An 11,937-nucleotide genomic window follows, 5' to 3' on the forward strand; every position below is an offset into this window, starting at 1 on the left:
ACTTGTGACACACACACACACACACACACACACACACACACAAATACACACATTCTTGGATTTCATTTGCAAAATAATCTGCCTATCCTACAAAATATACTTCACTAAGAGCATGACCATATAAGGTTTTTTCCCCCAACTCTATGAATGTGGTGAGTTATATGGAGATAAGCAGTTCCCATTTTCATTTTTAAAGTCTAATTACTCCATGTAGGTTTAAAAATATATAGACAAGGCCAGGCATGGTGGCTAATGCCTGTAATCCCAGCATCTTGGGAGGCTGAGGCAGGTGATCACCTGAAGTCAGGAGTTCAAGACCAGCCTGGTGAAACCCCTCTCTACTAAAAAATACAAAAAATTAGCCAGGTGTGGTGGCTACTTAGGAGACTGAGGCAGGAGAATCACTTGAACCTGAGAGGCAGAGGTTGCAGTGAGTTTAGATGGTGCCACCACACTCCAGCCTGGGCTGGAGTCACAGCGTGACTCTGTCTTAAAAAACAATGTACATACAGAGGTTGAAGGAATTGGGGCTGGGCAGATTTCTCTCTGCCTTTCCTCTCCTGATTCTTTATACCCTCCCTGCCCTCTGAATAGATGGGAAATTGATCACCAGATCTTCAAGGAACATTGGGTTTAGAGTTACGTAAGAAGTCCCGACTCCCTGGGATGCTGTAGCCTGTGGTGATTAGAAAAGAATGTACTCATCCCTGCCATAGGCACATTTCCTGTCTCATAGGGAGCATCACTGAAGGTTTTCTTGTCTGCGAAGTTTGTCTTGGCTCAGTGCCAGGTCCAAGATTGAAAAGGACCATCCAGTGACCTAGAATGACCCATCCTATTCCCAGACAAGTCCAAGACTTGGCCAAATTCCAAACTCTAGGGGGTCAGAAAATCAGAAGGTGGCCTTTGCCAGCCAGTGTCTCCGAGTGTGTGTGCACACGTGAGTGTGTGTGTGTATGTTTAGGTGTGTGTAAGCGCTCATCTGCCACCTTTATGCCAGGGCTTCCAGGACCCAGTGGGTTCTGCACAGAAGCTGTTGACTAAGAAATGGTTTCTCTCAACAGAAACACAGTTGAACCTTGTGATTCTTGCTTCCCCAGGGCTTCAGTGACAAGGAGGACGTTTGGGCACAGCGGCATCGCGGTGCACACGTGGTATGCATGTCCGGCATTGATCAAGTCCATCTGGGCTATGGCCATAAGCCAACACCAGTTCTATTTGGACAGAAAGCAGAGTAAGGTGAGTGACCAGACCTCTCACCAAGCCCTCAGCCAGCTTCAGAGCAGCCTGAGGCCATTGTCAGCCTCTCTCATTTAGGAATGAGAATTGGATGGGTGAGGGAGGTGCCATGTCCCTTGCCCTCGTCCATACCTTGCACAGGTACGGACTTGCCTCTCAGGGCTATAGGTGGGAGGAATGAGACTAGCTCTTCAAGAGGGAACATTCCATCAAACTTGGTCCAGGGGGCTCCAGCCTACCATCAGAGCCGCACAAGCTGCTGACTGGGCTTGGGGGTCTCTTGGGCATCTCAAGAAGCTTGTTCTTACAGCTTTCCCACCCCACCCTGGAAGATGGTCTCCCTCTGCAGTTGGAAAGCCTTGTTATTCAAAGGCTAACAGGTCAACTCACTGACACAAGTACTTCTCAAAAAGAAAGTCTCTGCCGGGTAGGCCCCTTTTGAGGAATTCCCACTGTGCTTCTGGTCCTTGGGAGACCCCCGCTAGCAGCATAAAGGCAAGCCCTTTCTGATGTTTCAACAGTGGCATGTTATCTTCCTTTTGAAAAAAAAAAGTAATCGTTCTCAATGAGTAGACACCACCTAACTGTTTAGGGTAATTGCTGTGAAATCCCTCAGGCGGTTCCAACTGTCAAATCCATTTTTTTAAAAAATGCAAAACTGGAAAAGTAAAAAAAAAAAAAAAAACAAAAGGGGGCAAAAGCAGCCGCCCTGTTTCCCTCAGGTAGACCTGGAGCCTGGGGCCTTGGTAAATAGCCCTCTTCCAGGGAGATGTCACCACCCCCGACTCTGGGCACGCAGCTGCGCTTTCTGGTGGGTGAGAGGATGACGTCTCCTTGGTTCACACAGGGCTTTATATCAACACTCTCCCCCTCTTCCTCCAGCCCTGTCTCCCCAGACTCCCCTGTCAGTCCCCCACAAGCCACGCCCATTAATTCTCCCTCGGGGAAGAGCCCTGCCAAGGTGGCCCTGCAGCTTCTCTCAAGATCCTGCAGGCTTGGGGTGGGGAATACAGATGGAGATCCCGCTGGGCACCTGTGCTACTGGTTTCCAGCACTTCCGGAGGTAAATCCTCCCTTGTGGGAGTTCTTGGGAGAAGGTGGCACGATGCCATGCTTATTGGGCACAAGAGTCACTTGAATCGGTGCCCTCTATAGAGGTTCTTTCTCTTTTGCCATCTTTTCCGTATTTGAAGGGGTTTCTCTTTCCCTGGGGAAGAGGCGAGGGAGTGAGTTGGGGTCAAGGAGGAGGTGATGAGAGAGAGATAGTAAGAAAACAGTACAGGGGCAGGGCACAGTGGCTCACATCTGTAGTCCCAGCACCTGGGGAGGCCAAGGCAGGAGGATCACTTGAGCTCAGAAGTTCAAGACCAGCCTGGGCAACATAGTGAGACCCCTGTCTCTACTAAAAAAAAAAGAAGAAAAGAGGACAGGAAGAAATGAAACAATCCCTCTATACTTCAGTTTTAAATCGAGGTCTGTCCCCTGTAGCCATCATTTTCTCCTTCGTAAAATCTTTTTTCCTCGACTTCTTTCTGAACCTCGTTTTGGTCATTTTCTGGGATGAATGAGTGCAGGACGGAGGACTTCTATTATTGGGAAGAATGAGAGTATTCTCCTCAGCTCTCCTGGCAATGATGGATCCTAGCACAGGAATTTGAAGCTCGATTAGATCAAAAGAAACGGGGCCAAAGTGTTTTGACTCATGCTGGATATTGACACGGTTGGTGGGTGTCAGGGTTTTGCTCTCCAGGGGCAGCTGATGCAGGTCAACACCTGCGAGCACTGATTTCATCCTCTTTTGTTGGGTGACGGATGGTGAGGGTAGAGGATTGGGCAATGCTCCTGAACCCCACTGCCAGTTCCTCCTGAGGGCAGACCCCACACACACTGTACCACAGTGTGGAAAGAGAAAAAGAAAATGTGTATTTTACCTGAGGATAGCACAGCATTGGCTGGTCGAGCTGCTCTCTGTGCTGGTTTTTTGCATAGGTGGTTTCTTGGGCATCTCAAGAAGCTTGTTCTTAGGGCTTTCCCACCCAACCCTGGAAGATGGTCTCATTCTGCAGTTGGAAAGGCTTGTTATTCAACAGGCTAACAGGTCACCTCACTGACACAGCAAGTACATCTCAAAAAGAAATTATTGGCCAGGTGCCATGGCTCACACCTATAACCCCAGTACTTTGGCAGGCCGAGATGGGCAGATCACTTGAGGTCAGGAGTTCGAGACTAGCCTGGCCAACATGGGAAACCCCGTATCTACTAAAAATACAACAACAACAACAAAAAAAGCCAGGCATTGTGACAGGCACCTGGAATCTCACCTACTGGGGAGGCTGAGGCAGAAGAATTGCTTGACCCGGGGAAGCAGAAGTTGCAGTGAGCTGAGATCGTACCACTGCACTCCAGCCTGGTTGACAGAGACTCCATCTCAAAAAAAAAAAAAAAAAATTGTAGATCACTTAGTAACACGTGCCTTTTAGGAGACAAAACCAAATGCCCATAGCATTAGGAAAGTTTCAGCTGTCCCTTTTGTAAAAGTAACCCTGGGGGACTAAAGAAAATGCCCATACTCCCAGGAAGAGGAGGGGGAGAATCTTTCCCAGGGAGTCTGGTATACCCACAGATGCCCTAAAGCCCCCATGCTTTTCATAGGAACCAGTTCCCCAGCCTGCAGTGACAGGTGAGGATCGCCACCCGCTACGTGGGAGTTGGAGGCCTCTGTTTTCCAGCTCTGGGACCCTGGGTGGGCGTTTCATCATTGGTGCTTTACTTTCCCCAATTAGCAGCAAATAAAATTCCTGACCTCAATTATTGATTGGTCAAATGGCACCACGTTTGTGAAATTGCTTGAGGAAATACATGCCATCTTTTATGAACGTCATTGTTAATCTAGCATACTGTCCCTGGCCAACAATTGCATGAAGTTTAAATTCTCTAAAAGGCCCCCAAATGAAATCAGAAATGAGGACATTCCCTTTGGGAATTACATTACAACACCTTTTTGTTTCCGGAATGTTCTTTATAGAATAGCAATGTGATTCATCTCTGATGGGCAGCACAGCCTCTGGGTGAGTGATGGCTGACGAGGCTGGGACAGAGAGCTACATAATATTTCTGGGCAGCCAGTTCTGGCTGGCATCCTGGCCACTGCTCACACTGTACTGGGACGTGCCAACCATTCCTTTCTCTGAAGAGCTTCAGCAAAGCCCAGGCCTCCCAAGTGATGTTTTCTCAACCACAGAGAGACAAGTGCGGTCTAGTGGTTTGAGTCAGTGAGGGTGGGGAGCTGTGAGGGTTCAGGTGCTTTCTTGACACTTGGTTATTTTCTTTTCGGGGGGCTGTGCAGATCATTTAAGGAAATCTCTCCTCCTTTCTCTCTGTCGTCACTCTCTCTCTCCCCTTCCCTCCCTCCATCAGCACTCCACGCATATACATCAAGAAACCACTGTACCGTCTAAGACAGGGCGGAGGGGGGCTGTGCTGGTTGGTTATTTGTAGCTCCTTCAGAATGAGAAGCCGCACAGGCAGCGATTACCGCTGGTAACTTACATGCTGACCCAGAGATCGCAAATGTCTGCTAGATCCCAGCAGCCTCTGAAGCACAGAGCCAAGGAATGTCTTAGAGACTTTGCAGGAAAATATTTGAAAGCTCAAAATGTTTAGAGTAAACATTAGACACTTTCCCTCTGAACTCGGAGTGGGAACTTCTTGAATTGGCCCCCAATCCAAACGTCTTTCCTTCTTCCTAATGTTTTTTGTTGTTGTTTTTTTTTTCTCCCGGATGCAGTTCTCCATTCTATCTAGGGTCAAAGGCAGAGTAAAAGGGGGACAAGGACATTGAAGCCTTGCTCCATGAATATCAGTGAGAAGACTGAGTCAGGTGTGTTGGGACAGACTTGCAGAGCAAAACGTTCCGGAGTCTGGGGACTTTGCAAAGAGAGACTCTCCCTGTCAGTGCCCACGTCCTCCCAGTCCACTCTCCACTGAGTCTGTTAGGTCACTGTGATATTTCCATTCTAGAAAGAATCTGGGTAGGGCACGGTGGCTCACACCCTTAACCTCAGCAATTCAGGAGGCCAAGGTGGGCAGGGGTTCGACACCAGCCTGGCTAATGTGGTGAAACCCCGTCTCTACTAAAAACACAAAAATTAGCTAGGCATGGTGGTCCATGCCTATAGTCCCAGCTGCTCAGGAGGGCAAGGCAGGAGAATTGCTGGAACCAGGTAGGCGGAGGTTGCAGTGAGCTGAGATCGGGCCACCGCACTCCACCAGCCTGGGCAACAGAGCAAAACTCTGTTTAAAAAAAAAAAAGAAAAATCTGGTAGCTTTCTAAAGCTTCCAGGAATCTAGTCCCCTTTAGGAAGGATGCCTTTTGTCCATATTTTTGTTTTAAGGTTGATGTGTGGCAAGAGTCTTGTTATGGCACAGGGACAAGTTTTTCATGTGATTAGTGAGGTCCCCAAAATATCTGGTTGGGCCGTCAATCTAAGCAAACTACAGCCAGGCTTTAATGCAGATCCCATTCTTGCTGCAATGGCCTTTACAAAAATCATCTACTTTATTATTTTTTTCTCATCTTGGTGTCTTTTTCCTTTTTGTTTTTTTAAGATGAAGGTTGAGTTTGTTTTATTTATTGTTACCATAACTCTGGGATGTGGGTTTTAAGACCTCCATTTTACAAACAGGTATCTGAGGATCAGGAAAGTGAAGGGTCAAAGTCCAATAGTGATTCCCTGGAAAGTCAGGGTTCTCATTCAGGGGTTTTGTTTTTTGCTTTTTGTTCGTTTGTGTGTTTTGAGACAGTCTCACTCTCGCACTAAGGCAAGAATGAGATCACACAGTGGCGTGATCTTTGCTCACTGCAACCTCTGCCCCCCACCGCCCCTTTTCCCCCTCCTGTTTCAAGTGATTTTCCTGCCTCAGCCTCCCGAGTAGCTGGGACTGGGACTGTGGGACTACAGGTGCATGCCACCATGCCCAGCTAATTTTTGTATTTTTAATAGAGACAAGGTTTTGCCGTGTTGGCCAGGATGTTCTCAAACTCCTGGCCACAAGGGATCTACCCATCTCAGCCTCCCAAAGTGCTGGGATGACAGGCTTGAGCTATCACGCACGGCCTCTAATTCAGGTCATTCTGACTTCAGAGGCCAGACCCTTCACCCCGCGTTGAATTGGTCTAGGCCTTCATAAGTTACTGTTACATCACCGTTTGGGAGTGGGCTACTTTTTATTAAAACATGGGTCTCTGTCACAGAGCAGTGCAGAAAGAAAGGAAGTCATGGATTGTACGCACCATGCTTGCTAAGAGGGTAAAACTCAACCAGATGGGTGCAATTGATATGCTGTGTCAAAATGACATAAAAGGCCGTTTTCCTTCCTTCTGCGGCAAGCCAAAATCCTTCAAGGGCCTGGCAGCCAGGATTGTTTTATGAACAAGGAAACTCCCCTGAGGAAGTCGACTTGGGTCTGAATGCAAGGAAGAAAGTTGAGGTTAGGAAAGAGGCATAAGTCGAGGCAAGGTCCATGGGGTAGACAGGAGGAGAAGGAAGACGGTTCACACCAGGTGAACAAAACGGGCGCCACGTCTCAGCACTTCCTCCGGCCCGCAGATTTCCATCGTGTTAACATGAGGTCGGAAGTTGTCCTTGCCAGTACTGACAGCGACATTGAGGGCAGAGGAAGGGCAGAGCTGCAGGCATCCAGAGAGTCCTGGCTGGACAGATGAGGGCCCCTGGGCATGGAAGGAAGCCCGTACGGAGGGCATCCAGGAGCAGTGGGTCCACAGCCCTGCACGGCCTTTGCCAGTGCCCCCACACCTGCTTTCTCCCATGTATGGGAAAGACATGGCATTCCACAGGCCAGGCGTGAAGCCTCAACAGTGAACCTCGCCCAGTTCCGCCCACACGTGTGCCGCAGAAAGGACAGATGAGCAAGTGTGCGGGGCATCCCACTGTTTCTAGTTGTTTTCACAAAGTTCCACATACAGGCAAAGCCTGTTGCCTTAAGCACACTCACAGAAAGTTGATTGAAGAAGGAAACAAGCAGACAAGCAGACATTGGACACACGTGTGGGAAATGCAAAAACATTGTCACTACCAGAGAAGGAAGCGGAAGCAGATATCCCTAGAAAAGCCGCTGCTTTGGCTGGGTGTGGTGGTTCATGCCTATAATCCCAGCACTTTGGGAGGCTGTGGCGGGAGGATCACTTGAGGTCAGGCGTTCGAGACTAGCCTGGCCAACATGGCAAAACCCCATCTCTACTAAGAACACAGAAATTAGCTGGGCGTGGTGTGGTGGCAGGCACCTGTAGTCCCAACTACTAGGGAGTCTAAGGCAGGAGAATCGCTTGAATCCTGGAGGCGGAGGTTGCAGTGAGCTGAGATTGGGCCACCGCACTCCAGCCTGGGTGACAAAGTGAGACTCTGTCTCAAAAAAAAAATTAAAAATTAACCCATTGCTTTTTGTAATGTAAATGTGAACACAGACCTGTTTTCTAATTAGTCTCACCTGCTGTGACTGTTAACCAGATAGAACCAATCACCATGGACTGAAGTGAGTGGCCTTTCAACGATAATAGGAAGACTTGGGCACATGCACTTAGATGTCAGAACACAAGCAAAGCACCATGTCAAACGCCGGTTGGTGGGACCCCAGAACCCAAATGAGCAGTTTTTCCACAATCATGTACCCTGTGACTACAGGTCTAGAGAGCTGTCCCTGTCATTTTTTTCTTCTTTTTTTTTTTTTTTGTTAAATGGAAATGGGAATTGTGTAAATAAACTATTATTTTTTTTTTTTTGAAAGAGACAGGGTCTCACTCTGTTGCCCCGGTTGGGGTACAATGGTGCAACCATTGCTGCCCCTGTTGGCCAGCTTCGAGGCATTGCACAGCTCACTGTAGCCTCCAACTCCTGGACTCGAGCAATCCTCCTGTGTCAGCCTCCCAAGTAGTTGGGGCTACAGGCATGCACCACCACACCTGGCTAATTTTTTAATATTTTATAGAGAAGAGATTTTGCTGTGTTGCCCAAGCTGGAGAACCACTGTCACTTCTCCATCAACTAAACTTTCCATGACCACATGGCTAACCCTTTAAGAGGTTTAAATCTCATATGTCATTCAGAACGCTGAAAATCATTTTTTCCTCGTTTAAGCACCAAATAATTATAATCACAATGTGTATTGAGAGCTGTGTGCCAGGCAGACAAGAAGGGAGAGGAGAGGAATACCCTTCCCACACTTTGCTTTGACCAGAACCAACCCCTGGGTGGCAAGTGGCATCTACCCTGTTTTGTGGCTGGGAATAATGAGGCTCAGTGAGATGAAGTCACTTTGCCTCCATCAGGACATTCTCTTAAGCACAACACAGTGCAGCCTACAGAATCCGAGGCGTATAATGTCCCCCGCTTGGTGCAGCTCTTGCGCTGCCTCTGTCCTTTGCAGAGAGTTTTGGTGATTAATGATTAGGCAGAGGGTTGCAGCATGTCGGTCAGGGAGATGAGTCCCTTTGTGGAATGTCAAAACGGTGAGCAGGGGCGGGCAAGGTATGACTGTCTCCTCTGTGGGGTGAGTGTCCCGTCTTTGACCTGCTGCTCTTTCCCTTCCAGTCCAAAATCCATGCGGCACGCAGTCTGAGTGAGATCGCCATCGACCTGACTGAGACGGGGACGCTGAAGACTTCCAAGCTGGCCAACATGGGCAGCAAGGGGAAGATCATCAGTGGCAGCAGTGGCAGCTTGCTGTCCTCAGGTAGGCAGGGGCCAGCTGGAGGGGTGCCCCCTGAGCATGGCTGGGACCCCAGAGGGGACCCAGGAAGGCAGGGACAGCTGCAGCAGGGGACACTGCTGGGCAGGCTGCTCTAGAGCTAGATGTGGTTTCCAGGCCAAGGTTGGGATCCTGAGAAAACGTGAATCTGAGAAAACGGCTCCATAGGGTCAAACAGTGGAAGGGGGAAGAAAAGGATCAGCTGAACCATTCAGTGCAGGAAGACCTGCTGGTCACACCTCAGTCTCTTCAGGTACCCCCCAGAGCCTTTCAGAATGCCAATGGCAGACTGGGGAATGTCAGGTCCAAGGATGGAGAGTGGGTCCACTCATGTGCCCACTCGTGTGTTGTGAATTTCAGGGTCTGGTGCCAGGAGATGCTGCATTCTACTCTCAGGTGATTTCTCTTGGCTTTTAAAAATGCAGAATACTCTCTATTGTGTAGGAAATGGCAGACTGGCCATCACAGGGTGTGGGTTCTCCATCAATGCCTTTTGAAATTGCAAGTCAGAGATCTGGTGCCGCGTCCATTTCGGCCACCCTTGGCCAAGTCATTTTGTCTTTTGATGTTGGGAGGGACAGAGGAGTTCCAAGGTCTTAGATCTGGCTGACCAAAAAATGGGGGTGCCATTCACTGAAATGGCAGGAGGAGGAGTGGGTTTGAAGGAAGCAGGGAGGGACGGAGGCAGCCACGATCTGAAAAGGTTAGAAGAGTGCTCTGTGGCCGGGCGCCATGGCTTACACCTGTCATCCCGGCACTGCGGGAGGCTGAGGCTGGAGAATCCCTTGAGGCCAAGGAATTCAAGATCAGCCTGGGCAACATAGTGAGACACTGTCTGTACAAAAAAAAATTAAAATTATCCAGGCATGGTGGCACAGCACCTGTAGTCCCAGCTACTTGGGAGGCTGAGTAGGGAGGATTGCTGAGCCCTGGAGATTGAGGCTGCAGTGAGCAGTGACTGCACCACTGCTTCCAGCCTGGGTGGCAGAGCGAGTCCCTGTCTCAAGAAACAAAACAAAAAGAAAAGTGCAACATGAGGAAAACCCTGATCGCTGTAGGAGCCGTGCAGCTGTCTCTGAGCCATGCAAAGAAAGCAAGAAGTCTTCCCCGATAATTTATGTTACTGTATATAGTGGCTGCAAACAACAACAAATTAAAAAGGAAAAGACAGGAGAGGAAGAGGAGCTAAAAATGGTCTCCTTAGCTTCTGGCTGGCGTGATCCAATCAGAGCCAGGAAAAAGTTTAAAGGACCAGGGAGAGGACAGACATCCTTCCTGGACTGAGAGGCGAGGTTACTGTGGGGGTCAATGGAGCATTAAGGTCAGCACCCCTCCTTGGACAGGCCATGGCCCTCAGGGGACCTTAGCCGTGCATTCACACGGTCATGTGTTTCTGCAAAATCTATGAACATAATATATTTTGTATTATTTTTCTTAAATAGAACTGCTAAAGGGCGGGTGGTGGCTCAAGCCTATAATCCCAGCACTTTGGGAGGCTGAAGTGGGCGGATCACCTGAGGTCAGGAGTTCGAGACCACCATGGCTAACATAGTGAAACCCCGTCTCTACTAAAAATGCAAAAAGCAGCCGAGTGTAATGGTGCACACCTGTAATCCTGCTACTCGGGAGGCTGAGGCAGGAGAATCACTTGAACCCCGGAAGCAGAGGTTGCAGTGAGCTGAGATTGTGCCACTGCACTCCAGCTTGGGCGACAGAGCAAGACTCTGTCTCAAAACAAAACAAAAAAGCCCACTAAAATTATATAAGCTTCAGGTCCCATAAACCTAGATCTGCCTCGGCCACATCACCTGGGGGCCACTGTCAACTCCACCCTGCTTGGGTCCTTCAAAAATGTTTCATCCAAAAAATGAGCTCAATGCTCATCATTTTTGAGGCTTGGGAGTTTGCAATGAAGACTGCAGAGAGTGTTGTCTTCTAGAATCAGAGAAGGAAATTCAAAGCCGAAGACCCCTACCTCGAATTACAGCCACTCCCAGTCTCCTGCTGAATGACCCAGAGCAGATGGAGCCAACACTTTGTTTTAAACACAGCCTACTCTTGTTTTTCCCTAACCCTGTGAAAACCCAGCGTCAGATTAGAGGCTGTGAGCCCACCTTCCCCCTTAGCATAGGGAATCCAGCTGGCTTCAGCTTGGATTCTTCAAGCTCGGATTCTTCAAGCTCCGTGCTTCTCAAACCTTGGTGTACATCAGAGCTGCTTGTAGGGCTTGTCAAAACACCTCTCAAGAGTTCCTGATTCTGTAGGTCTGAGGAGAGACTGAGAATTTATACCTCTAGCAAGTTTCCAAGTGAGGCTGATGCTGCCAGTCTAGGCACTTTACTTAGACTCTCTTGTTGCTGTGGAAGAGACAAAAGCTTGAGGTGGGTGAGTTCAGGATCCTGGCACCCAGGTATGCCCACTTTTAAGCCTATGTCCTGGCCCATCTGCATGGGCCCCTAGTATCCGGCAGACTCCGGGGGCACCAAGGCAACAGTTTACCTTAATGGCAGCTATAGATGAAGCTGTAAACAGGACCCCCAAACCTCCTGAGATGAAATTGATATCACGCACCCATCAGAAATGAAACCTGGCTGGGCGCGGTGGCTCATGCCTGTAATTTCAACACTTGGGGAGACCGAAGTGGGTGGATCACTTGAGGCCAGAAGTTTGAGACCATCCTGGCCAACATGGTGAAACCCCATCTCTACTAAAAATACACAACTTAGCCGGGCGTGGTGGTGCACACTTGTAATCCCACTTATTTTCAGGGCTGAGGCAGGAGAATCACTTGAACTCCAGAGGCAGAGGTTGCAGTGAACTGAGATAATACCACTGCACTCCAGCCTGGGCAACAGAGCAAGACTCTGAAACACACACACACACACACACACACACACACACACAGAGAGAGAGAGAGAGAGAGAGAGAGAGAGA

General features: G+C 49.0%; 1 protein-coding gene across 11 annotated transcripts in view; it reads left to right on the plus strand.

The window, feature by feature from the left end:
- Nucleotides 1–11,937, plus strand: part of FRMD4A (FERM domain containing 4A) — a 679,547-nt gene that overhangs the window by 619,617 nt on the left and 47,993 nt on the right. For all 11 annotated transcript variants that reach the window (XM_017529828.2, XM_017529827.2, XM_037739021.1 and 8 more), the window contains 2 exons: nucleotides 1,101–1,239; nucleotides 8,847–8,988. In XM_017529828.2, coding sequence (XP_017385317.1) covers nucleotides 1,101–1,239; nucleotides 8,847–8,988 — 281 coding nt within the window. The remainder of the gene's footprint in view (nucleotides 1–1,100; nucleotides 1,240–8,846; nucleotides 8,989–11,937) is intronic.

This window comes from Cebus imitator, unplaced genomic scaffold (genome assembly GCF_001604975.1).
Source record: "Cebus imitator isolate Cc_AM_T3 unplaced genomic scaffold, Cebus_imitator-1.0 Scaffold61, whole genome shotgun sequence".
In the NCBI taxonomy this organism is placed as follows: Eukaryota; Metazoa; Chordata; class Mammalia; order Primates; family Cebidae; genus Cebus; species Cebus imitator.